The 26,678-nt window shown below is 47.6% G+C and overlaps 1 protein-coding gene across 1 annotated transcript; it reads right to left on the bottom strand.

Annotated features, from left to right (window-relative positions):
- Positions 1–619: 619 nt before the first annotated feature.
- LOC117584429 lies at positions 620–26,678 on the bottom strand. Its single transcript, XM_034273326.1, has 4 exons — positions 26,480–26,678; positions 24,478–24,993; positions 3,092–5,018; positions 620–2,477 (listed from the first exon to the last, which is right to left on the bottom strand). Exons 3-4 carry the CDS (start codon positions 4,969–4,971, stop codon positions 1,268–1,270), a joined length of 3,090 nt encoding a protein of 1,029 aa, XP_034129217.1. The 5' UTR covers positions 4,972–5,018; positions 24,478–24,993; positions 26,480–26,678; the 3' UTR covers positions 620–1,267.

The raw sequence follows: 26,678 nt of genomic DNA, 5'->3' as shown, positions 1-26,678 counted from the left end.
GAGAGCGGCTGAGGTGGTCTGAATGAAACAGCTATCATGTCGTCGTTGTCGTTTGTGGGTTTGTCTCCCTTCTCGTATTATTTTGTCCTCGCACTCCTGCTCGTACCGTGTCAAAGGTTCATAAATTCCTTTTAATCCTGCTTTATGGCGACATCACATCGAACATGAACTTTAACGCGCATGTGACTGTCGACTACGTCGACGGCTTCATTTGCATTTTACAACTTCATTTGGCAGCCAGCCGGTATGCGGTGCGGTAATAAAAGAAATTTACGCCGAACCAATTGCCGCCATTTCGAATGGAGTGGAGGTAGGTGGCTGGTGGCTGGTGGCTGTGAGTGTGATGATGGTGGTTCTCCCTCCCGGACTGTGTGTGCTGTGAAATTATTGTTTAATCTTAGCCACTAGACGCCCCGCCACTAAACGCCAAAACGGAATGTTGCACGACAAGCGACCATTACTTCTGCCAGGTCGTTTCAGCGTTTCAGTCCTTTACCCAGCGGGACCATTCGCAGGACATGCCAGAAACCATTAAAATCCGATTTGTTTCTGTTTTCATTTCAATTCTCAACTAATTTATTTTTGCTTTTGTCGTTTTTTTTTTTGTTTTTGGGTGAAATGTTTTTGAGTTTTTAGTTTGGTGACACCCTAAAATATGTTTTTGTTTTATGCTTGTAAATTACAATTTTCTTCATTAGACTGAATTTAGTGTGTAGAGTTTTCGTTTGTCGATTTAATTGGCTTACAATTTCAGTTGAATGTCTAACTTTAAGTTGGTTTCTGTGTACCTAAAAATAAAACCATCTAACAATCAAACAATACATCGAGTACGACGTCAATCAATCGATTAATTCCTGCAGTCTGTGCCAACGCAAATGAACTTACAATACAGCTAGATTATCCTTCTTCTATATTGAGATCGCTTAAAGTACAAAAACACTTTTAGTTGGACTAACACGAGAGCGTTTTAGGGTTAAGGTTCCGTTAGGGATGTTCGAGATTGTGTTTTATCGTTCTAAGGGATTGCAAGGGATACTATACACTTACATTGTCGGCTTTCATCCGTTTAATATTGCGTATTAGCGAGTATAAAGAGTGGAAAAGTGTGTCTATAATACAACAGAGTCCGTCTGACTGTCCGTCCTCCAGCTACCTAATCCTTACTACCTATGCAGACAAATGCAATCAGGCCTGCAGGATCACTCTCAACATCTCAACATCTTCCAGGATGATCTTCGTTTATCCATCCATCTGTACACGGGTTCGATTAGCTCTTGAAAATATCCTGTCCAGGCTGCGGAGAGGAGGGACCAACGCCAGTCGCACTCGCACTCGCACTCCCATTGCCATTGCCATCGCCGTTCAGTCGCTTGAGCATGGCATTGCGGTGCAGCCAGTAGGGCGGCGGATCTGGCGGCTGGCCGGGCAGCAGCGTCTTCGTCTTCAGGTTGGTGGCTGCCGGCGCCTTGGGGCTGTGCGAGGCGGCGCTGTACATCACTGGATCGGCCAGCTGGGCGGCCGACTGGCCAATGGCCACCCTCAGGGGCGTCTCCTTCTTGCGGATGGTGTCGCAGGTCTCCTTCATCTTGCAGAGCTGATCCTGCAGGTTGCGGTACTCCTCGAGGAACCGCTCGAGCTGCGCTGCATGGTAGTCGTAGGCGGCCACCGAGGAGTTGGCTGCCCCCGCCGCCCTGTTGGCCAGTGCCGAGAAGTCCAGCAGCGGCGTGGCCGCGCTGCTCAAGGAGCGCTGATGCTGCACCGGACTGGATGGCAGACTGGGCTTGTGCCCGATGCTGTGGGGCCCGCCCTTGTGCGCTCCGCTCTGGACCAGATTGAGGAAGCTGTTGGCCCTCTGGCCACCGCCAGTGTAGGTTGTGGTGCTGGCATAGTTGGCGTAGCTGGACTCCGCAGAGTAGCGCCTTCCCAGGCCCATGGCCTCGTTGAGAAAGCTTCCATCTCCCAGGGTGCTGCTGCCATACTTGCTGGAGTTATCCGCCAGCAGCGGCGACTGACTGTCCGACGAGTTGCGAAAGTACTTGCCGCTCGTCTTCAGCTTCCGGGGCAGCGTGCACAGCCCCCCATTGGGCGCCGTCATTCCCTGTGTATAGCCGTGGCCTTGCTGCTGCTGCTGCTGCTGTTGCTGCTGATGGGCCTGAGCCACCGCATACTTGGCTATGTCCAGCAGATCCGGATAGTTGCTGTCGAAAAGATCGTTGTCCGGCCCATCCCCGTTGCTGCTGCAAAAGACGGACGTGGCCATCTCATCTGCCGGGTGATTGCCGTAGCGGGAGTAGGGCGTGGTTGCACCCTGACTAGTTTGGTTTGGCATGCTCATCGTCGTGGGCTTGCTGTGCGGCGAAGTGATCTTGGTGGTGGCTATGGGCGTTGTCTTCCATGCCACAGCATGCCCGCCATAGCCAGCCAGACGAGCGGCGGCATCCACTTGACTGGAGATGGAGCTGGATGCAGAATCGGTGCTGTGAGAGAGGCAAGAAAATGTTTTTGATTAGTTGTGGCATTAAGCTGGGAAACAGAGTCAAGTTTGCTCTGTGTTTCTTTCACTGTAGGTTCTCCCTTTGCTGCTGCATTTCCACGTTCATTTCCATGTCCATGTCCATGTCCATGTCCATGTCCGTGACGATAACCAGCCCCACATCCATTAACCCGCACTCGTATTCCTTTCACACGACCAGCGCCAATCAGGCAGAGTGGGGTCTCAGTGTGTGAGCCCAAAATAAAGCACTTCTCGTGGATGTTGGATGCTGGCTGCTGCCTGCTGGCTGTTGGCTGTTGGCTGTGGGGCCAGCCCTCGCATATTTCGCGCGTCATTAGCACGCGCGTTGTAAGATGGTGGAGGGAGATTCGGAGGGGAGATGGGCGGAGCGAGTGCTGCTCGAGCACAAAGTGGAAGTGTCAAGTGTTGCCCATAATACGGACGGAATACGGGGATCCGGGCGTGCGGCTCACTCGAGCATGACAGCTCTTTGACAGGGACACGGACAGGCATAGGACAATTGCCACTCGAAGTAACGAGCCGCAGAAACAAAAGCTGCACCAGCACTCAGGCTGTGAGGGTGCGAGGTCAACTTACCCGCCGATGTCAATCAGGCGCGGGATGTGCAGATCCGTTTCCTCCAGCGCCACTGCCACAGCCACTGAATTATTCGCAGCGGATGTGCTTGTGGATGCGGATGCCGATGCGGATGCGGAGACAACATTGCCTGTCTGTCGCTTTGTCGACTCGCCACCCATAGAAGTCTTTCGCGATGGCTGCTGCTGATGCTGCTGCTGCTGGTGGTCTTCCTCGTCGTCGTCGCAGTGCGTGGACACATGTAGATAATCGCCATTGCGGCGCTGGGCACTACCCGCACTGGGATTCACAATGGCCGCCTGGCCCGCATCGTTGTCGTTGAGGGGTGTGTGTGCGGCTCGCAGATAGCCCTGCTCCTCGGCATCGTGGAACAGCGCGGCACCATTGGCACTGCCGCCGCCGCAGCTGGCCCCTCCGCCCAGGTCCGGCCGCACTCGGGCCGTCATTTCGATCTTCTCATAACTCTCGCTGCGTCTTACGGGTGGCACGGAGTTCCAGAGCCGCAGTTTCCGGCGCCTCCTCAGGGAGCACAGGCAGATGGCCGCAAACGAGGAGCCAACCACAAACAGCAGGGCGGCCACGACGCCCAACAGAACAATCCGCACACCCCACGGAGCTTCCGGGGGACGCCTAGATACGGCCAGAGTCACGCTGGCCTCGACCTTGCCGGCCTTGTTCTCCGCCGCACACGTGTAGATTCCCGCATCCTGCATATCCGCCGTGAGTATCGTCAGGTTCGAGGCATTCCGCAGCATATTCACGACATAGGTCTTGCGGCCCTGTGTGGCTGCTGCAGTGCGTGGCTCATCGGAGTCTTCGCCACCCGCGCTGAGGTTCGCTATGAGGCGATTCTTGAGCAGCCACCTCACGGCCGGCTGGGGCACTCCTTCGACGTAGCAGCTCATCGTGACATTGCGTCCCTCCACGCCGTGCGCCGTCGTGTCGGTGGCCACGATCTGCGGCACGCAGGCAAAGTCGTCCACGTCCAGCTTGTCCCAGGCGCGGCCAGTCAGTCGGGTGGGAGACTCGCAGGTGGGTGGAATCCCGCTCGGTATGTTCTGCTGCAGCATCCAGGCCCTAAGCGGACGAAGGGAGCAGCTGCAGTTCCACTCGTTGCCGGCCAGCTCCAGGCCGTGCAGCGAGGACAGAGAGGTGATGGTGCCGCTCCTCACCTCGCTCAACCGGTTGCCATCCAGCTTCAGCCACTCGAGGCTGCTCTCCAGACCGGCAAAAGCTCGCACCGCAATGAAGACCAGGCGGCAGTCGCTCATCTCCAGGCGCACCAGCTGCGGCACGTGCGCGAAGGCGTCGTCGGGGACACGCAGGATGGGGTTTCCATTCAGCCGGAGCTCCCTCAGCTCCGATACGTGGTAGAGGGCTAGAGAAGGGATCGCCCCCAGCTGGTTGTGACTCAGATCCAGCTCCACAAGGTTAATGAGCTTGCGGAACGCGTGCCGCTCAATGAGCCTGAGGCGGCAGCGGGCCAGGTAGACCTTCTGGAGGTTGAGCAGCTGTGCAGCGGCGAAGCTGTCATCGGGTATGGACTGAATGTCGTTGCCGCTGAGGTCGAGCAGCTGTGTGCCGGCGTCGAGCGGCTCGGGGATATGTGTGAGGTTGGCATTAAGGCACAAGACGGACTCCTTGCCGCTCTTCCACTTGCACTCGCACACAGAGGGGCACTCGGCGCGCAGCTGGCTCAGGCAGCACAGCAGCCACAGGAGCTGCCCCAGCGGTATGGGCGGATGCAGGCGCCGCAGGGGTCGCGACTCTTTTCGGCGCACCTTCGTCGCCAGCGTGCGATGCTGGGCGCTGTTGTCGCTGGCTATGTCGTGGGGTCTTGCTCGATCCTCCAGCGACGATGTGGCTGCTGCCGCTGCCATGGCATACTAGAAGATGAGCTGATTCCTATCAGACCACTCCCTCAAGCCTGCAAAGAAACGAGAGCGGAAAAGGGCACATCAATGCGGCTGTCATAAACTCAAGCACGAGCTGCCAGACATTTTAATAAGCCTGGCCAATGGGCCTGTACTTCCATCATAGCCATCATAGCTCGCTGTTGCGACATTAAGTCATAACAACGCCACCAAGGAGTCCCAAAGCGGCATACACCTCTGCCACAGCCCACCTCTCCTGCCCACAATCCCGCGGCTCAACCACATTCCGACTAGAACTGTCGGTTATGCCCCGCGGCTTGTTTGACTTGGCTACGTGCCCCCCCAAGCAATCCACACAGTTGCTCTCTCTCTCTCTCTCTGTGTGTTTGTGTTTTTGTGTGGCATGTTGCAATTATGGGCCTCGACCATGCTCCTACCGTGCTGCGGCCTGCCCCGCTGCTCTGCTCAATATGCGAAAAATTCGGGGCGTATGCACAACATTTAAGCCTATCCGCGATTAGTTTTAAAGCTTGCCAACAGCCTCTCTCCATCTCCACTTAGCTTTTCCAAGAGAGAAAAGTATTCTGATGAGATAATCAAAGTGGCAGAAAGCATCTTGCATGATTGCCTTGATATTGACTACCTAATTATGTCTCGAAGATAAGCAAACATTTCAATATTTACTACATTAAGGAGCAACCTTTAGGTGTATATTTTTCCAATCCAGTAAAGCAAAAATCAGAATCGGGTTAATACTAAGCATTGAATATTTTGGGACTGTGACCAATTCTGTGCTGGGTGGATAGGAAACCGAACAGAAACCGGAAGCCGCAAAGCAAACAAAATGCTTGCAAAAACCGCGATGGTGGGAGGGCGGGACAGGGCAGGGCAGGGCCTGGCCACTAATGCATGTGGAGGGCGTCTAGGGGTCAATACACTGGACGACAGCCGCAGAAATGAAATGAAGTTTTTGCATGTTGCTGAAAATTCTCAGCTGCATTTTTGTGCTGCCAAACAAAGGCAGCATGGTGGCAGACAAAACGTGCATGGAGCAGACACTGCAAAAGGGAAATGGTCGCAGACAGACACATGTGAGTGTGAGTATGAGTGTGTATTTGTTGTGGTTGGCTGTGGCATTGTCGCTGCCGTTTATCATACTCGTATGTGAAGCACGCTAGCGTGAAGTATGCAACATGCAAATGCAAATGTGCCTGGCTCCGCTTTGTTGTGGCCTCTCCTCTCTGCCGTCTCCTGCTTCTACTCCTTGGAGTCCAAGTTCTGTTTGTTCTTCTTGTGCAGTTACTGCAGACACTAATCCTATTTATGTTGCATTGCAGCGAGGTTAATAATTTTATTTCCAACTGCACAACTGCAACGTCATTTGTGTCTCCGTCTGCCGTCTGCCCTGTGCCGTAAGCCGCTTGCCTGCTTATGACACACGATACTCGTACGTGCCCGGGGTTCGAGAATCTTTTTGTTGCTGTACACATACGGATGTACATACCTTATGTGGCGCAGGCAATGGCCTCTGCTCGGCCTAATGAAACTTCCATTAATGGGGTGGTTCCTGCTCCTGAAATGTCGGCTGTTCCGTGCACACACATGTCACACGATGATGAGCAGGGACTTAGCAGATCTTCGATGTTCTCGCTGTGCAAGCTCTGCTCGGCATGGAAAAGTATTGGGTGACAGCTGCCAAGTGCTTTTGGTTTCTGGCAGAGATTTTGTTGGCCAACTTTGGTAGTCTCGCACACAGACCATTCTAGCCCTTGCTTTAATGTAAAAATAATGTCCTTTTGGGCCGCATTGATTGCAAATAAATTACACACACATTTCGCCAAGGGCAAGGCAAGGCGTCGGGAGAGCTGCGCAGGGAACAGACACGCTACGGCTACGGCTGGTGGGAGTGAGAGAACAGATTAAGTGCCCAAAAGTGCTGCCATCGTTGACTTCATAAAGACGCGCACACACACACACACACACACACACAACACGAAATTAAGGTCCGAAAAGGCAGCGCCATTAATTTCACTTTGGCGCCGCGTTGCGTTCGTTTGCTGAAACTTTAATTAGAAAATCCCTGCAAAGATTTTTGTGTAATTTTCTCTGCTTGAATGCTCTCGCTCTTGCGCTCTCTCCTCCTGCTCTACGCTGATAATGAAGTTCTTTTCTTTCGCTTTTCTTGTATTCTTTGCATTCACACTTCCGGCTTCATTATGTGCAAATTATTTTAGCTGCACTTTCATTCCCCAAGCCTCCAGGTCCCAAATATTATTCCAGTGCTGCTTTGATAGCAAATTCCCCTTTAATACCCTAACAGGCTAGCTGATGAAAGTGTAAATATTTACAGGTAATCAGAGGCATAGGTAACTGGCACTGATATGTTTCTGTTCCGAAGTGATCGGATCGCATCTATGGACTGTGTAAGGGCATTACGGCGTTCTCCATCTGCCTATCTAGGGATAAGGAAAGTTAAAAGTAATCTCTAGTCCGTCCATTCCCTCCAGCTCCTCGCAGTCATTATTCATTTTTTGTGTGCCTTTCTTTTTGTGCTGTGTAACCTTTTTTGCCGCATTGTTTTGCAGCTGTAAAGCAATTTTCACAAGCATAATAGACTTTACCAGCGAAAAACAAAACAAAAATGGGAAAAGCAAAGAGCGAAGAGCGAAGAACGAAAAAAACGAGAAACTCCAAGCAAAATGCCTGGAAAATAAAGGAAAGGAAAAGCGAAGGGGACCAGAGAAAACAGTAGCTAAGCGGTACTTCTCAAGAGGCACTGGGTAACCTGGGGAATTCGCATCGCAGGGGAGACTCCTGCCGCCACGAGCCGTGGTCAGTTGCAGCTGCGCGGGCGCCTTGGGCCCGGGCTAGCCCCAACCAATCTGGCCCCCCACATTGTTTTTTAGTTCTGCCAACCCAACTCGAGCCGCTCGCGCTCCCATTTCTGTCGAGTGCCCACTTCAGTAGTTGTTGTTTTGCTACGAATATTTATTGTTTGCTGGTCCTTTGTCAACATTTGCATTGCCATTTGTTCATGATTTTAGCCAGCCCCAGCCTTAAATTATGCTAAAACAGCGCCGCAGCGTTTAATTAACTGCGCGGCCAGCGGCAATGCTAACGACCTCGGTATCCGCGGACCTCCAGGTATGCTTCATCTATTGGTTTTCAATAAGCTGTACTACAGAGTGTTTTTGTTGTCCAAGACATGGGCACAAGTTCCCATTGAGCCGGACACTTATTGGGCATGATAAATCACTTGTCAGAAGTGCCTTTCAATGGCATTACCATCGGCCTGGCTAATTATCATCATAAGCAAATATAAATTTATGGCCTTGTCCCAAATAGAATGGACGGCGTGAAAGTTTTGTGTGAGCGTGTTGTGGCAATTAAATAAACGTTTATCTTGGCTGTAAAAAAGTTGTTGGCTTAAGTGCTCGATAAGCGTACTCGGCCTACTCGACTGCAGGCCCCGCGGGCCACACGTGTCTCTTATTAAGCCATAAATACAGAAATAAAGGTTCAATTGCAAGTGTATATCGGCCAGCTAGACATGCGGGCGCACCTTTTCCGACTCCTTCGGCGGTATCCACAATAACCAATAATACCGAAACACCGAAATGCCAATAAAAGTAAACAGCCCGAGGATACACAGCCCGGGGGCGAGGGCGATACAACCCACACACATTTACACACAATATCGAGCACATAAATATCCAAAAATACTGGGGGGCTGGTGCTTGAATTTTACGAGGAGCAGACTCCTCTGCAAACGTGTTCAATTGCCGCAATAAAACTTCTTGATAATATGTGAAAATCATACAAAGCACAATATTAAATTAGCCCACAACGAAACTGTGAATGGCATTGACGACGACGAGGACAATAGCCCCGGACAACCAACCATAAAATGTGCAGAAGTCAGCCCGAATGTGGGCAGGAAAAAAACAAAAAAAAAAGCTGATCAGCATATTGTCAGAGGCGTAGCCAGGGGGCGTGCCAGAACCCAACTGCCGCAAGGTAAGCCATAGAACACCAAACATTTAAATGTTTGGCTCTGTGTGGGCTGGGTTTAATCATCGATTTCATGTGCTGATACGAGTTCGAAATTGATTAGAGGTGTACCAGCCATAGCCACTATTAGATTAGCTAGCTACTCGCAAAGTTAAACACAAATCAGTCGAGACCCTGTCTAGGAGGCAGCCAAAAGTTTTGCAGACATCTAACACACTCGCTGTTCAGGCCGTTCCACCTGCTGCGATTATTATTCAATGCTCCATTTATGGCCAGCTCTGCTTCGATCTCTTTTGTTTGGGCAACATGCAAACTCCACGTAGAACTTTTGTGAGCCGAAAACTTGCAGGCGCCTGAGAGACATCACAATTGGTTTTGTGTGACAGTTATTGATTATTTAGTCAGAGGGTTCGCCGATTGTACGGAAGCTGCTGGGAAATCAACGAAATGGGAGCAGTCCAACCCAACTAATTGTTCGGGTCGAGGATGCAACTTTAATGACGGGGAAGGCATGGGCTTCCAGTTCGGATGAGAAATTTCGATGCTGTAGCCGGAAATTTGATTTGCTTTTGCTTTTCCAAGGCACTCGCCCAGCTGGGCATGGCAGCTTTACCCAGCTATAAAATGCCATTCAACGTCAACGCTTTTCCACGCCCAGAAGTAAGTTTTCCATTTGAAATGCCTTTCTGGGGCATGGCAAAGGATTTTCAACGTTTTTCAATGCAACGCACAAAAAAACTCAATAATAATATAATTCTCGTATTTTTGGTGAATTCCACTCCATGCCATGCCAGGCCATTCCCTTTTTCCTGACGCATTCTCACGCCGGCCTGATTCGATTTGCACTTGAATCGGGCGGCGGTCGGAAAGTGACAGAGGTTGAAGCATTTTCGCCTGAATGGCACTGCATGCGATTGAGCCAAATTCCATGGCCACTCACTCTCGTTCTGCTCTGCAAATATTTTTGCCGTAACAAAATTGAAAAATGCAAACAAATTCCGGCGTTTTGAATTCCAGCCCTTAATACTTTTCCACAAGGCAACAATTATTCTCAGGAATGTGTGTCGGCGGCTGTGGCGTAGCACAGTAAATATTTCCTTAAATAAACAATTAGTTTATGGAGGCTGTGGAGGAATCTGAAATTCATTTCCTTAATTATTTAGTCAAGAAAATCCATCTGCGAGCGCTCCCATCCAAAGTTGCTGCCGGATAAGATGGCGAAAATGTTACGAAAAAATCATCTTATGACAAGGAGCTTGCTCAGACAGTTACCGACTTGATTGCATTTCCTTTCCACCTGCCGTCTGCCATCTGCCGAGTGCATTTCTGTTCTCAATTTCCCCTTGTCTTAGCCCGCATCTCATCAAATGAGGGACAATATTGCCTCTGGCGCTGGCTCTGGTGCCAGCCGTTGACTTTTCCAATTGAGGGAAGCAGTTCGAGGACCTCCGCAGTTGATTGCTTCGGGAAAACTTTGCAACAACATGTAGTGGCAGCTAAACAAACAGATAGCAGATAACGGATAGATATCAGGCTCCAACTGGTGGCTCCCTGATGGAGTCGTTCCCTTGCCTTCTTATCCTGCCGCTGGTTGAAAATCTTTGTTTATTAGCGCTTTGCCGTCCTTGAGAAGTGGTTCAAATTGCTTTCGTTCTTACTTAAAGATGTCAGGACTCATGAATGGACTCATCTTTATTTAATATTTAATACTTTTACTCGGTTGCATTGCTGCTTCGCTGCTCATCCTGCCCCGGAGACCCACATGGGAAAAGCATCGATTCATTATTGTCATCCGGCGCTGAGCTCATCGAAATGAAATGCAAACACATCTCGGCCCATTTCTCATAATTGAAATTGTAACGGATCAGAGAATGCAAATAAATACGCTCCCCGATCCCCTGCCCATTGAAAGCATTTCAATGGAGACCGCCTCCCCGTCTCTATTGTATCCTGGCATGAGTTATTATCCACAGAAGCAGCCATAATACCACGAACGAGCCATATAACCTATGGGTTTTTATTTTTTATGCATCCTTTTTTGTTTTTGTTAAAGACTCTCGTGTGACCCACATGCATTTTTCAGTTGTTAGTTTCAGTCAATTAAATGCAGCGGATTATATCAAATTCTTTTGCTGTTTTTAATAATAAATATGCAAACATTTGCATAGAACAAATGCCATCGAAAGCGTAGCTCTGGCCCATAAAAAAGTGTCCATTTTTATTCCCTTATCTAATGGCATTATGATGTTGACATGATGCACCAACCGCCGAGCAGATCCGCGTCGAGGTCAGCGCTACACAGCCGGATATCCGATTACCATAGATTCGCTTTTAAAAATGATTATCAGAAACTATCAAGCAAACAGCAAAGGTGCGTGAAAGAGGAGTGCTCTCGTTTTTCTACAAATATTTTGATATGCCGATGATACGATTATAAATGTGTTTGGTTTAGCATTTTATGTGCATATTGCTCATAGCTAAAAGCGCTTTTTAGACGAGCGTTTGCCTGCCCATTGGCTTAATTAAAATAGCTAGTCTGACCAGATAACGTTTAAATCATTTCAGAACACGGCCTCTATAAAGGCGGTGCTGTGTGAGAGGAATTGTTATGAATAAAAGCGCTCTCTGATGGATTTCCCATTTCCACATACGCGGACTCGCACTAGTTTTGCATATATTTGAGGGCCTGTACCTATTCAATCTCCTCTGCCCTCGCTGCTCTAGTTATTTATGCAGAATGACAAAGCGTTCGCGTATTTAAATATGCACATGAACAGGGGGAACAGCCGAGATCGACTCTTTTGCGGTTGAAACTTCATGGTTTAACCAGGTTTGGCCACTTTGTATCTTTTAAGTACATCTAGCCAAACTTTTGACCATACTAAATCTGCGACAAACTTGTGTGCAGTATTACAATATATTACAATATATTTGATATGCAATTTAGTTGCTCATTTCAATGTATTTTGTACTTTTACACTTTTACTGTATGTTCTGCGGTGGAGCCAATACAGGCACAAAGGGGATGCACACGTGAGTACACACACCTGAAACTGTATTCCATTCCGTCAGCCACAGCCACAGACCCAGTTCGCTTCTACGAGTGTAGTTTACTCTCCTCCATTGTTGTTGGCTTTTGTGCAATGTGCGACCGATGTGCCGCTGATGTTGTTGTAAGGATATTGAAAAGCATTTGGTCATCAAATATGTATGGGTACACACATATGAATGTATGTAGAATTCAGGTCAGTGGATCAAAAATGCCAGAGACAACTTACAAAAGTTAAAAACAGGCTGGCCATCATCGATACGTGTCAGTGTGTGTGTGTGTGTGTGTGTGTGTGTGTAGGTAGTTTGTATGTCCATGTGAAATGTGTGCGATGGGAGGAGATCGGAGTCTGTGCTCCACTTTCGCTCTTTGTGTTTGTGCACTGGCTCGTTTCGGCACAACTTTTGGCCAATTTGAGGAGCTCTCTGAGTATGCCTCTCCGAGGCGAAGGTCAAGCGACGGAGAGCAGCAGCAGCTCCAGCACAAAAAGGGCGCAAGAGGGTTGGTATGGGATGTGTAGTACTTCTCATAAGTTGCTCCACATTTTCCCTGGCACACTTTGGAAGAGTACGAAACTTGTCAGAAGTTCTACTGGCAATAAGAAACTCAAGAAATTGCAATATGCTTATCGAGAGTGCGAATTTAATTTTGATTCATAAGTATTTCACATTTTATCCCATCGAAAGCTAATAAAAGTCAAGCCAAGTCTCAATCTGCCAATCTCATTCCATCCCAGGCCAATGCTGGGAAATTTTCCCATTTCCATCTCCACACTTTTACGCCCTCCGCTGCTGCTGTTGCTGCTGCTACTGCTGCTGCATTACCATAAAAAGCGAATGCAGTTTGGGGACTCAGGACTACAAACGAAACGCATTTGTATGCACTTTTGCTTTTCCAAGCCAAACATCAGGCGGCGAATGCAACATTCAGGCGAAAGTGTAGCTCCTCCCATATGTGGCAGGAAGCTTGGCTCGCTTTTGCGCCATTATGCAGGGCAGAGGGAGGGCGAACACAGTGCTAAGTGCTTTTTCTTTGCTTATGAGGAGAGGAAAAAAGTACTCCGTGAAAGGGGTAGAGCATTGTTTGCCCATTAAGGGGTAGTTATGGGACAGAGGATTAAAAGTTTAATGATTTGGCCCTGAAGATGAGTTATGGGTAATGAGTCTCTATGAATTTTGTGCGACTGTTTTGTATATTTATGTTGGTTTCCTGTCTTTTCCTGTATTTGTTTGATTCGGTGATTCCCATCAACCATCTGATTACACTGAAAATGTTTCAAATTCATTGTGACTTCGTTTTGCAAACGTATTTCAGAGCAAAGTTGATGTAATCCCACCCAAATCCATGGGTTGACCTTTTCAGACCTGTAGATCATTTGGGAATCGTTTCCCTTCCCCCGCCCGAGTGCTCGCATGTACTAGTATAATAAAAGCCACTAAAAAGAGTAAACAATTTGCGCGCATAAAAGCCGAAGAGCAAATAAACTCCCACCAAATCCTGCCGCCAGCTCAGAACAAAGCAAATAAAACAAAAGCGAACGAACGGTGGAGAAAGGAATCAAGCAGCGCCGGGGTGGGGGGTTTGCCTACTAATGCAAACAGCGTCAAAGCCGCATGCAGCCACCCACCCACACACAGGCATACGCATTCACGGGCATGTGTATATGTGTGTGTGTGTGTGCGTGTAGGCCTAGCCCGCAAGGTGCTTTGTGTTCCTCTGCCGCTGCCGCTGCCGCTGCCGCTGCTGCTGCTGCCGCTGCTGCTGCTGCTGTGGCTGCTGCGGGTTCGGCTGTTTAATTTGAGCCCCGGAGAGAGGAGCCAAACAATTTTTAATCATGTTTATGACCAGCAAATGTACGCACACAAATTCACACGCGGTTCACGCAGAAAAACACTCACGAGTATAAATGCCATTACAATTTATTTCAATAAAAACACACCAATAGAACGCTGCAACAGACCTTAGAAGCCAAAAAAAAGTTGATAATTGAATCTAACAATTAGTTATCTGGATTTCAACTAGATACATTTAAGCTTTCTGTGTACGTACTTTCATCTAGAACTGGGGTCCGTCATTTTCCTTTCTGGGTACATTCATGTGGGCTGGGTTTTGCCAATTGCGATCCCTAGACAAAACACCAAAACGAGCAAGGGCGAATTCGCGTCACGGCGAATTCCAAACAAGAGAGCAAACGCAAAGAGAAGACGAAGGAGAGCGAGATGAGAGCGAGAGCGGACGGTTCTTAATGGACAATAATGAATAAAATAAAAGACAAAAATAATGATCAGTGATAGTTTAATTTGCATTTTACGTAAAATATACAAAACGTGTGTCCTCTATCGCACTGTAAAAGTAAATTGTGTATGCAAATACACGGATAAATTCCTAAAATGTAGGCACATTTTTGTTGTTGTGTGAGATTTGATATTTATGGATTAGTCAAGCGGTTTAGCGCGGGCAGAAGGGGGCTGGGCTGCACACACCTTTGCTGAGCGTGCTATTTTTAATTGTCTGAATCAATCCGCGCTCGAGATTTTAATTAAATATTTAAATTAAATGAGCAAACAAACAAACACCGTCACAAGCAAATGTGCAAACACTGGTATAAATGCCTATCCCCCTGCCCCCTGCGTGCCCTTTAACACATTTAGGTTGTCATGAAATTTCATTTTTTTTTTTTATGCATAATAAATACTTTTAGTAGTTTGTTGTTGGAGCCCCGCCATTCATTTGCATTCATTAGGAATTTCATTCGACAGCGCTTGAGTGTGTTTGTGTGTGTGTGTGTGTGTGTGTGTGTGTGTTTGCAATTAAACAAAACTCCCCCCAGCAGCAGGCAAAGTCAAGGACACTTTTCGCATTACATGTGCCACGCTCCACATCCCACAGCAACAGTGGGCATGGGTTAGGGGTCAGCAGGAGCAGCTTCAACTGGGACAATCACACAGTTTTCCAAATGCACGTGGGGCATATGTGGGGGAATTTCTTTTAAATATGCATGGCGGTGCACAAAAGCTAAATTTATTTCCAACATGATGCTGATTGCACAGAAAACGAATGGAATACCCTAACTTTAGATGGAATTGAAATATCGCAATAAATGTTGCAAGGATTTGCAGGGTTCCAAAATGAAACCTTTAAGGAGAGAACACCTAACTCCTTTGACTCATTCTATCCATAATTTCCGACGATATAAAATCTCTAAGTGTAGTCCCAGCCACGATACGAGTTTCTAGCATTTATGATTGGAATGACGCAGGCATAATGTTGCGAGGTCAAAGGCCAAGCCCCAGATTGTCGCGAAGGCGGAGCAGCAGATTACACCTGCCAGTGTCGCAGTCGGCCTACTTTCAGTTCAGTTCCAGCATCATCCCTTCCGTGCCACCCCAGCTGCTCCATATAACAATTTGACCTTTGGCCATTGTATCTAAGAGCTTGCAAATGCTGCCCCGTCATGCGGTGGGGACTTTAATATAGAAAAGGCCGAGGCCAGCCACCGACCAGCATCTGGTCATCTGGCCACTGCCCTTCCTGCACTTCCGCACCCACCATCCAGAGAGTAACTATCTGGCCGTGCTATCTGCTCCCTCTGCGTTGGCCATTTTCTCGGGCAACCTTCAGCCCGAGCCGCAAAAGTTTTGATTAATGTTTGTTAGTTTGTCTCGGCGTAAAATGTATTTGTTTTAAACAAAATGCAGTGCAGAAAGTGTGAAAGAGAGGCGTGTGCGTCCGCCCCTGCCCTGCCCTGCCCTGCCCTGCCCATGACGTTCCTGTTTCGGGTTTTAGGCAGCGACTCTCGCCTCGAATTCTTTCAGTGTTTTTTATGGGCTCTACCCTTCTGGTATGTACGAGTGTGGTGCATATTTTTGGTCCATTCTATGGCCCCTTATTCACTCTATTTTTGTGTTCATTCATCTCTGAAGTCTGCAGGCGCGCAGAATATATTTTTTGATATATTGACTGCAAAATATTTGGCTTTTACACGTGTCTAGAAACACAAACAGTACTAGTGAAAATATTTGGATAGAAGCATACACATACGCCTAGAACAATTTTACAGTAGAGCTGCGAACATGTGGGAAACTTTTGAATGGAAATTAAAATACATTGGATGGAGGGCTTTAACTTCTCTTCTGCATATTCACAGGGCAACAGCTAACAGCAGCGAAGGTTTCCCTTAAGCAATTTCTACTGTTTTTGGACCGCTTTGGTGCCGGTGCTGGATATGTACGGTAGGCTGTGTGGGATGTACTCAAGCGTGAACTAAAAGATTAGAATTTGAAGCATTTTTTTGCACTTGATTCTTTTTAACCGATACCCAATTTGTGGGTGATGTTCGCTACTCCTCCTTTGTTGTTGCCCAATTTGTGGATTCAGCCCAGCAGCTGCCAAAACTGGAGTACCGCATGCCGGAGTCGAGCCAAACAAACGACATTTTAATGTGGATGCATAGAACTTTTAAAGCTAGAGAATCCAAAATAAAATATACTTTTCACGCTTGATTGTGTGCCTTAAAGGATAAGCTCAACCCATCGCAAAGGGGTTAATGAATGCTGACCCTTGAGGCTGGGGGCGCGAATCACAAACTTAAGAGAAGGGAGCGGGGCATTTGTGCTTTATTCTTTCACTTTGTTTAAGAGTAAATAGTTTACTCTTGCTTCTAGTCTCTGCGAACTAAGTGAATGATTTTCCCACAACAGCTCTATTCAACCATCACCAGTGGTAACCCAGAAACTGTATGTCAGGTGTCAATGAAATTGAATTGGCAAGTGGCGGCATGGCATTCTGAATGCAAGCAAAACAAAATTCAGCGACGAGTCGCAACGGAATGTCAAGTTCGCAGTTGCGTGTGTGTGTGTGTGCCAGAATGCAAGTTGATTGGGGGAAAGGGGAAAAAGCAGCCACAAGGGTAGACACACTCGCATGTGTAGTTGCTTTAGTGACTAGTGACTAATCAGAGAGACACGCAGCCTTGTCGCCGCTTGTTGAGTTACATGTCAGCCGCCATACCTCCACTCAAACGTCCTCGTCAGCGTTGGCGGCGCATGTAAAACGATATTTCAACTGTCACTTCATGCTTCAACAATTTCAAATCAAATCAATGCGAAAGGATTTTTCCTCCACACAGTCCTGCGTGCCTCACTGGCTGCATTGAGGTTGGCAAGCGACTGGCAATGATTTATGTTAAAAGGTTTACACACACACACACACACACACGCAGAGGGGCTACACCTTTTACCAAATCAATGAAATCGAAACAAGTCTGTGCGGAAAAGTAACAAGAACAAAAAAGATTTGTAATAATTATTATTTATATTTCCACGAATTTCTATGATAAATATTAGTTTAAAATAGATGAATCCTCAATTAAGTTCCATGCTGTTGTCAAAAGTCAAAAGAAAACTCTGCTCAAGCAGGGCGCAGTGCCATTAAGAAGCGTACCCTAATCTTAGGGCTTCCCGTTTTGTGATTTATGGCATTGGTTTATTAGTTCGCTCCGATTTCTGAGAGGGTATCTGCGAGCGTGCCTGGCTGCGGCATGCTGCTCCTTGGCGTGTGAGTTTTTCCGCCATAAATTCACAAAAGTGAATCTACATTGCAAATGCAGGCGATTGTGTGTGTGCGTGTGTGTGTGTGTGTGGCAGAGAGAGAGAAACAAAGCATAAATGTAGCTCAACGTATTTGGTGCCTGCACACACAAAAGGAGAAAAGCGAGAGAGGCAAACAGAGAAGAGAGAGCGAAGAGAGAGGGAGAGGCACAACAGCGAACAGAAGCTAACGAAGCGTAAAGTTTGCCAAACGGCAGCCTTACCCGTTGCCATCAGTGTTTGCCTTGTGGCATTTTTTATTAAATATTCCTAATAAATTATGCAAAATTCTTGTATTGCAAAGCGAGTGACCGAGCTGGAAAAATGAACAGAGAGGGCCAGCTAGGGATCCCGAGTCCGTGCCACAATGGAAAGGATGCGGAAAAATGTGAATTTTGGTCAAATCAAAAAAGGGGGCGGGCCATAACTATCAATAACTTTTGGCTGGAAAGCCAGCACAGCCACCAGCTCCATCCGCAGCACCCTGCCAACATGTGTGTGTGCGTCGCAATGGGATTAAGAGTGAGATTTTCTGGCTGGCATCAGTCTGTGTTATAATACAATGAAAGTAAAGGATATCCGTAGCTCCCTTTAAGCCAGCGCGTGTGCTGCGATAATAAAATAAAATTGAAATATTGTTTGCAATTGAGTGAACGCAATGGGTGGAAGGGAATCTCTTTTTGTGCTACAATTTCTTACAGCGAGAAAGTTGCTCATTCTTTAACCGGCACATCAGCGGGCAGGAGTCGAACATCATCGAACACCGTGGCCTTCTCCATCACCAGGAGAATGTAGGCTGTGATGTAGGGAAGCGAAAAAAGGTTGGGCAACAAACTGAGCTCATGAATTAATAAGCCCACTCCGGCACTCACTGCAAGCACAACAACGAACAAAAATCGCTCATATGCCGCGAACAACCCGCAGCCTCAGATGTTCGCCTGGCGCTTGTGGTGAAGTGACTTGTTAGGGAAAATCTGCAAGAACAGCAGAAGCAGCATCAGCTCGGGCTCACAGACAGCCATAACAATGACTACAACAAATGTCTTATTTATTTTGGATTTACTCGCTTTTTGTGCTGTACTTGCTGCTCCGCCAGAGGCAAAAATGAGAAGAAATTAAGTTGCCGCCTGCAGCTTTATAACACCAGCACAGCTTGCCACACCCGCATAGGAAAAACCCAGCACTGGAATAACAACAGCAACACGCAGGGAGCCCATGGAATGTTTATCTGATTTAAACGTTGGCAACAGTCGACAAAATTTCCCCCTCCCGCACAGTTGTCGCTTTATTGTCTGCCCCATCCTGGGGCAACCTTTTGCGTGTCTTTGACTGCTGCTTCCATTCTCCCTGTCCCTGTCCCTGTCCCTCTACATCCTGCACCCTGCCTCACTGCAAAAACGTATGGTGCCTGGCTGGCCAAGTTTAATTTTCACTTCTGGCAGAAAACTTTAATATTAATCATACGACCTACGACCCGCATGGAAAGGGCTTGCACATGGAACAATTTTCGTTCATCAGTTGATGGATAAGTATTCAAATAGCGATGCTTAGATGCAACCCAAAATTTCAATGAATCACTTAATTCTCTTAGTGTAAAATATCCCTCGCGCCCCTGTCCTTCCCTGTGTCTTGCACTCGAAAGGGCGGACTGTGTTCTGTGGCTGCAGTCGCCGAACGTCAAAAGTTTTTGTTTTTCGCAAACTTCCCTCGAGTGGCTCATTGTGGTTGGGTATGAAATGTTGACCCACCAAAGGGAAGAGCAGGGGCTGCGGAGCTGGAGATAACCACCGCGACACTTGCTTACTTTTGACAAGGACACGCAGCACGCACACAAATATCCAGAGCCCGGATCGGATAGAGTCTAGCCCGGTCCTGGGACTAGGACAACATTCGCGCAGCATTGTCATTGCCATGCTCTTTGCGGTAGCCGAGAAAACTTGCCAATGCCAACACCAATGGCTCCCAGTCCAATATCAGAGCCCGGGTTGCCAACTATCTTAGCCCAAGACATGCAAAACTTTTCGGATGTGGCAAAGAAAACGCAAATGATTAAGTGCGTGGCGCGCTATAATTCAACGAGACAACATTGGGGAACCGCCTGACGGTGACGGGACAGCCGCCTGGGGGCAGACAGCGTCAGTCATGCTGCAGCCATGGTGCAACTGCAGGCGACATGGCCAATGGAGGAGGTGTTTCCGCTCCATGATTGCCTCGGATAACTTTTGATTGAGGCGAATTGAATTTGATTTTGACGCGAACACGAAGGGATTTCTAAAGCACTGCGCTGAGCACTCGTCAAATCTGTGTTCATCTTTGGGGTTCATAAATTAGGCCCCTGCTAATTATCTTTATGGCTACGCTCCTGGCACTGAGAGCTCTAGTCTGTTGGGCCAAAAGGCTGCCTCTAAATCTCCGCCTCCCAGCTTGCTGCTTAGCATTTCAGACAAAGTTGTTGCAGTTGTTGCTGCTGTGCTGTGCTCTGCCACAACAGCAATTAATATGTATCTCTTACTTTGCACGCTCCATCACGCCGCTCCACTCCACTCAACCTCTACTCTGGTCTACCAGCGAGGACAACTCGTAGAACTTCTCTCTGCGAGTATGGAAAGTTTCTTAGATTTTGTTGGCATTTGTTCATTTTCCCTTCTCGTGTTGTTGGTTCTAACTTTCTTCTTTCTTTTTTTGTGGGTGTGTGTGTCGGTGCTCTGCTGTGGCCAGAAACTTTGCACGTAGCCATTTTATTTAGTGGCAGAGCATTTGGCACAGTTACACATTATGCCACGCCCAGCAGCACCCGCACACCCCCTGCCCTGCCCTGCCCGACAGACGCACATTTTTGGTAGCATTTCTCGCAAGTGATTTATGACAGGCTTCGGCTGGGCCTCCATCTCCACCTCCACCTCGGGCTCTGCCACTGCCACTCCCCGGCATGTACTTCATGGCTGCACTGGAAACTGCATTCTTAAATGGCACGCGCCCGGCACGAGCTAAAAATTTAATTAAAATGCACATTTGTTTGTCCTTGACAGCGTTTTATATTTTTGTACTTAATTGGTAGGCAACCAACCAGCCAAAGGAACGGAAGGGAAGCTGCCAGAGTAGAGCAGGCCACAGATATGAGAATGATGAGCACGCGCCAGGATGTACACAGAAAGAATGCCCCATATCCATAGCCCCACAGTCGCTTAGGCAGCAGACTTCGAGAGAGAGAGAGAGAGAGAGAGAGCGACGTGCCGCCATAGACGACGAGCCTGCTGCCAGAAGTAAACTTGATTATGCAGGTGGGCCCTTTTGGTGATCAACTTGCGTGTGATTCACTCGCAATAGAATTGGCTAGCTGGGAGGAGTGTGATTAAATGGAGACACTTTGAAATTAGCTGCCAGCTGGCAAGTACATTTAAATGCTTTCAAAGATGCCAAAGATCCAAGAGCCTTTTAGTTCCTGGAGCACATTTATCCCCCCAAAGTCCAGCTGCTGCTGCCCACCCCCATATGGTGCCTAAGTACATCAATTCATTTTGCATAACATGTACCTAACGTCGCGCTGGGAACTTATTTTTTGTGCCATATTTGTACGGGAAATGGGGAGAGCTGTATAAATGGTTTCTTCTTTCGGTACGTGCCGTAGGAGCTGCCAACTTGCTGCAATTTTTCACTGCCTCTGACGCGCACATTTCTCTTGATTCCGACATCGTTTATGAGGTCGTAGCCTACATGAGATACACACAATTATGTAGGAACACCCTCAAAGCTGCCACATCAGGCAAACTAATATCCGTTTACGTGTGTCCCCAGAACAAAACGCATTAAGGCGGAAGTGCATTTTGGGTTTATTTTGCATTTGTGAGAGCTGGCGTGCACGTATTCAAATTTACCTAAATAACTACTCAGAAAGAGACGACGTAAGACAGATAGAGGGCTGCCTCTCGTGTTGTCCTTTTCACGATGGGCATACAAATGCTGTGCCAAAAGGAATTTGCTTACGAGCGAGCGAGCAGACGAAAAAGTGCAGAAGAATCGCATTGTCCCGAAAGACAAACGTACAAGGATATGATGTCCCTGCCCTGCCCTGCCCTGCCCTGCCCTGACATAAGGATTTGTTCAGCTTCTCTTCTCATGATGAACGGGGCACGAGACCCATGCTGATGATGATGATGATGATGCAGCCCTCTCCGGCGAGTCCCAACTTATGTGCAGTCACGGTCTGTCTACTTTGTTGAACACATCTCTCGGTCGCACTCTCCGGCTCAGTCTTGTCTTGTCTCGTCTCGTCTCGTCTCGGCATAAGTGGCTGCCCTGCCTGCCTCTTGCCTCGTGTCGCACAAAACTTGTTATTTGTATTTACTTTTGATTGTTGCAGTTGCTCCTCTGTGTTCGTTTCACATTCCTGCCTTCAGCCTCTCCTGCTGCCAAGTGTCAACACAAAAATTGTACTTAAACTTTATTCTCATACGCCTCTCCTCTCCTCTCCTCACCGAACAATTAAATGCATCTTCTCCCTCTTTCCCCTGGCACTCCATCTCCATCTCCATCTGCTCTCTTCTCTGCTCTTCCTTGCACTGTGATTGGGGTCCTGCATTTTTTATTGGCCAACTGTCAAGTTTGCTGGCCCTTTAAAATTTCCCTCTGCTCTTTTTTGGGCTGTCGGTCCGGTTTTTCTCGTTATTTCTTCGCTCCAAAATGAACTGTCAAACGGGAAAAGTGGAAATTCAGAAATTCAGAAATTCAGAAATTCAGCCCCCGTTTGATCGAAACGAGTCTGTCACTGCCTGAAGGATATTTTAATTGTACCTTGTTTTGGGAGCACACTGCTGGATGAGTACATGTGTTCCATTAATTGCTTGTAACTGATGTTTCACTGATTAAATGACGTATTTCAATGCTTGTATAAATCCGAGAAATTCGAGAAAATTCTAAGTTCGATTCCATGTCAATGCTCAGCGACGACTCACATGACGTCATGGCCAGGTCTGGATTGGGCCGCCACTCGGCCCCAATGTCTGCCCAACTGCTGCTGGCACTCTCAATCGAAATATCAAGCCCACCCCCCACTGCTCGGCAGAGGCCTGGCACCCACAAATAGCATTTTGTGTCTATTTTAGTGTAATTTTCCACCTAAACGGTTCCTGCGGTTGCTGGGGATGCTGCAAAACCCCAGCCCAGCCCAGCAAGAAGCTGCGTCTGGCAGCAGCCAAAAAAATGCCAAGTTGAAATGAAAATTATTGGCTTACTCCCCGCCACCCCGGCCCGTCCTTGTGGCACTCTTTCACTCTTTCAAATGCGTGGCGCGAGGGAGGGAGCGGCAAAATATATATTTAGGGCTCCAAATTGAGTTTGAGCGGTTTTTGTGTCTGTGCTTGTGGGTGAGAGATGGAGATGGCCCCAACCACGCCCCGTAGTTTTGCCATTCTCCGCCATCGATTTCAATTGTGCCAAGCCGCCCCTCCCCCACTCGGTCTGCTCGGCTACCCTTTTGGCCAACTTCAAAGCCAGCAGCGCTCAATGAAATTGACACCCGCAGCGCAACAACAGCTCCAACTATGGATGGGTGGCAAATGAATGTGTAGCGAAATGGAAGGACCTTCCCCTGCCTTGGCAATAAAACCATTTTAATGAGATTCGAGCTTTAAATTTCGCGCCTTATTTACGGCAGTGCTGTGCGGCGACTGCGCAAATGGCATCCCAGGTATTACCAAGCCCCTTCCTCGGTTACTTAACTCTTCACGGATCGAGTACGCCCAACAATACAACGTGAGCCATGCACAAGCGTTAACTTAATTATACAACTCCATTGGGAATTTTAATTAAAAGCATGCACAGGCTTTAATTGATTTTCGTTTATGCACATCCCTAGCATAAGTAGGCGCCAGGCCCTGACCACAGACACAGGACATGGACAGGCCACAGCTGAGGAGAGCTAAGGAGCCCACTTAGAGAGTGCCTGGCAAATATTTTAACAACTTTGTTTCGGCGTTTTTATGAAAACTGCCTTCGAGAGATGGAAGTGTACACAGTTAATAATAGAAACCATTTACTATGCAAATATTTGATCCGGGTGGAGTTCGGGATTGGTAGCGGCGGGTCATCTCGAGCAATTTTTCACGCTTAGCATATGAGAACTTTGAGTTTTGGCAGCTGGACGTGAGCGACAGGAGATGAAAGATGAGCGTAGTCGGGACTCGACACTGGGCTGAGAAGTCAGGGTGCAGGCAAGTGTGTGTTTGCCATGAGTTAAGTATGACTTACCAGCACTCTGGCCCTATATGCATGTGCATTGTATAGCCCATGGGACCCATGGGACGCACACCGAACTTTCACACAGTTTGGCGAGGCAGCCATGAAAAATTAAAAAGGGATTGCCATGCGGCAGCAGCTGAAAAGCGTATTCAATGGCAGCTCGAACAACTTTTTCCACTCACTCGCCTGTCAGCATTTTCTTCTCAATTTTTCTTCTCTATTTTTTTGCAGCAACATCATGAAAGATGATATATGTGTGTTGGACAAGTGCTTGAGTTCGAGTGGAATGCGGCTGCGGTGCTGGCGCTTGCTGCTGTGTGCGAGGATGTGGGCTAGTCAGACACATCCGATAAGTGCGCTGCAGTCGGGCCAACCATGTGGCTAGCATTTAATTATAGGGATTTCCCTTTGCTTTGGCTAAACTTCTTCTCAACAAATTCTTTGCACCTTTCAGGCGTAGAAGTGCAAGCAAATCGAAGACTAGGCTTGCTTAATGGGATCCAGCAGCAGAAAGCCATAGAGGAAGCCATGTTTTGCCACTCCCAAGGGCAGCAAACATGTCGTGGGGACAACAAACACCAAGGGTGCTTCACATTTTAGTTGCTCGATTTGGTGACCAGGACTTACCTTGTGCAATAACAAAAATTCGTTGTAAAAATGTAGTTGCCACTGATGATGTGGATGCTGCTGCTGCTGCTCCTCTGGGTTGTTGTTTTAGCATCAAATGCTTTGGCGAACTTTTGGCTTAGTTGTTGCTGGCAATTTGTTGTTTGTTACTTTTGTATTAGCCCTGGAACATTGTGGGCTCTGTTGCTCTTGCTGATGGCCCAAAGAGTGGACCTGCTGCTGCTGCTGCTGTTGTTGATGATGTTGCTGATGCTGCCACAGTTTTGCTTCATTGTTTGTGTTTTCCGAGAGAGAGAGAGAGATAGCGAGAGTTGGAGTGGGACAGAGAGGGACAGAGGGGAGTTTTAAAGCGCCCGGTGCTTATTGTTTTAGCCACTTCTCATGGAATATATTTGGCAACTATTCTATTTTGTTGTCCTCTGGCCTTTTAGGCAATTGTAAGCACTCTCTGTTGTTGTTGTTGTTTGTTTTGTGATGGATTGCCTCCTGCCTGACGAATTGTTCACGGCCATTCGACTGACGATTGGGCAGAACAATAACAATTTAATTTTTAAAATATTTTTGTGTGTTTTTTTTGTGTTTGTTGTTGTTGTTGAAGTGCTCCTCACAGCCCATATGGCAAAAGATTTATGACCATACCAAATGGCAAGCGGCTGTCTTGCCCTCCCCCAACGCCATGAATTATGCAATGAAATGTATTTCATTTCTCCCCCATACTGTTTTTGTTACTGGTGGGAGGGATTACATTTTTTTTAGGATTGTCGAGCTCTTTGACAGACTTTCGTTATTGTTATAAATGAGAGAGAAAACGATTCTTTAATTTATGGAGAAACAAACGAAACTCTTCCCTAACGTCTCCCGGCTGGGACCCGTTGACACCTCGGTCCTGACGGATTCTGTCTTTCGGGACCTGCCATTCCCGGCAGCCATTGTCCTGGTGGCTTCCACTTATTAGTCTGCGCTTTGAAAATATTTGCATACGAGGCACGTTTCAGTCATTTTTCTTCTGCTCATTCCTTTCATTTTGTTCATGTTATTATTATTATTACTCTTGCTCTTTGCTGTTACCCAACTGCCTGTCCCGCCCGGTCTCTCAGCTTTCATTTTCCAGCTCCGACCCTTCAGACCTTCCTCAGATTCTTTGCACCACATTAAGCTCATTGTAGCTCAAGCAAAATGGGCAAAAATATGCAAAAAGAAAAGTATTTGAATCAGTTATATCATTTTTTAATGCCGAGCATTTCCCTGAATATGAAATTTCTCACGAAATTTTAATGGAAACGCTGAGAAAGCGAGAAAAGTTGCTTAAATTAAGGAATTTCGTTGGCATGGATATTATTTTGCAACTCTTTAAGTAATTATTTATAAGTAATAGCTTGAAAAAAAAAACCTCTGTGAGGAGATCCAACATATTATCTGTCTTCGCTCCTTTTACATCATTGCTCACCGAGTGGAAAAGAGAGTACAAAAACGAAAGCTGCCAGCTCGAGAAAATAATCCTTAAGATGACCTGACCCCCAATAATCCACTTAATCCGCAGAGCCGAACACGTTGCCTCATATCAGACAAATGATTTCAAGCTTTCCACGAGCGAAGGGGAATATTTGGCATGTCTCCCCCAAGTCCCTCCTCTTCTGCTCGTCCCCTGATTGCTGCTGTATTCCGAGACCTTCCCTCCATGTAGCACATCAATTTGTAATTTGTAAATGAAATCGCCTTTGGTTTGGTGGCTTCCCTTTATTTTATTGTGTTTTATTCTTATTTTGGCCTTTTCGCCCACCAGAAAAATGCAAATTTGTCAAATTGATTTAAAGCCTTGATGCTGGCCAAGTTAAATGCCAAAAATTAATTACACATGCAGGCCCAGCCCTCACACACGCTGCCGCTGCCGCTGCCGCTGCAGAGCCCCCGGCCGCAAAGTGTTTCTTCATTTGTTTGTTTCACTTGACACTTTTTGATGTTTTGAACTTTTGAACTGGCTTCAGCTGCAGCCTTTGCTCACTTCTTGGCTGCTCGCTAGTGGCTGGTTGCATTCCCTCACTGGCACTAGTATCCACACTTCGCAGAAATCACACATTCAGTTGGCAGCTCCTGTTTCAAGCAACTGGCAACTGCCGCTCCGGCCGCAACGAGCACTGCCGCAAAACGAACATCGCCACGCTCCCGATTCGACTGATTTGCCGCTGCAAACTGTCCTCTGG

Source organism: Drosophila guanche, unplaced genomic scaffold (assembly GCF_900245975.1).
Source record: "Drosophila guanche unplaced genomic scaffold, DGUA_6, whole genome shotgun sequence".
NCBI classification, from domain to species: Eukaryota; Metazoa; Arthropoda; class Insecta; order Diptera; family Drosophilidae; genus Drosophila; species Drosophila guanche.
The sequence above is the reverse complement of the archived record's forward strand: the minus strand, read 5'-3'. Positions and strand labels throughout refer to the sequence as shown.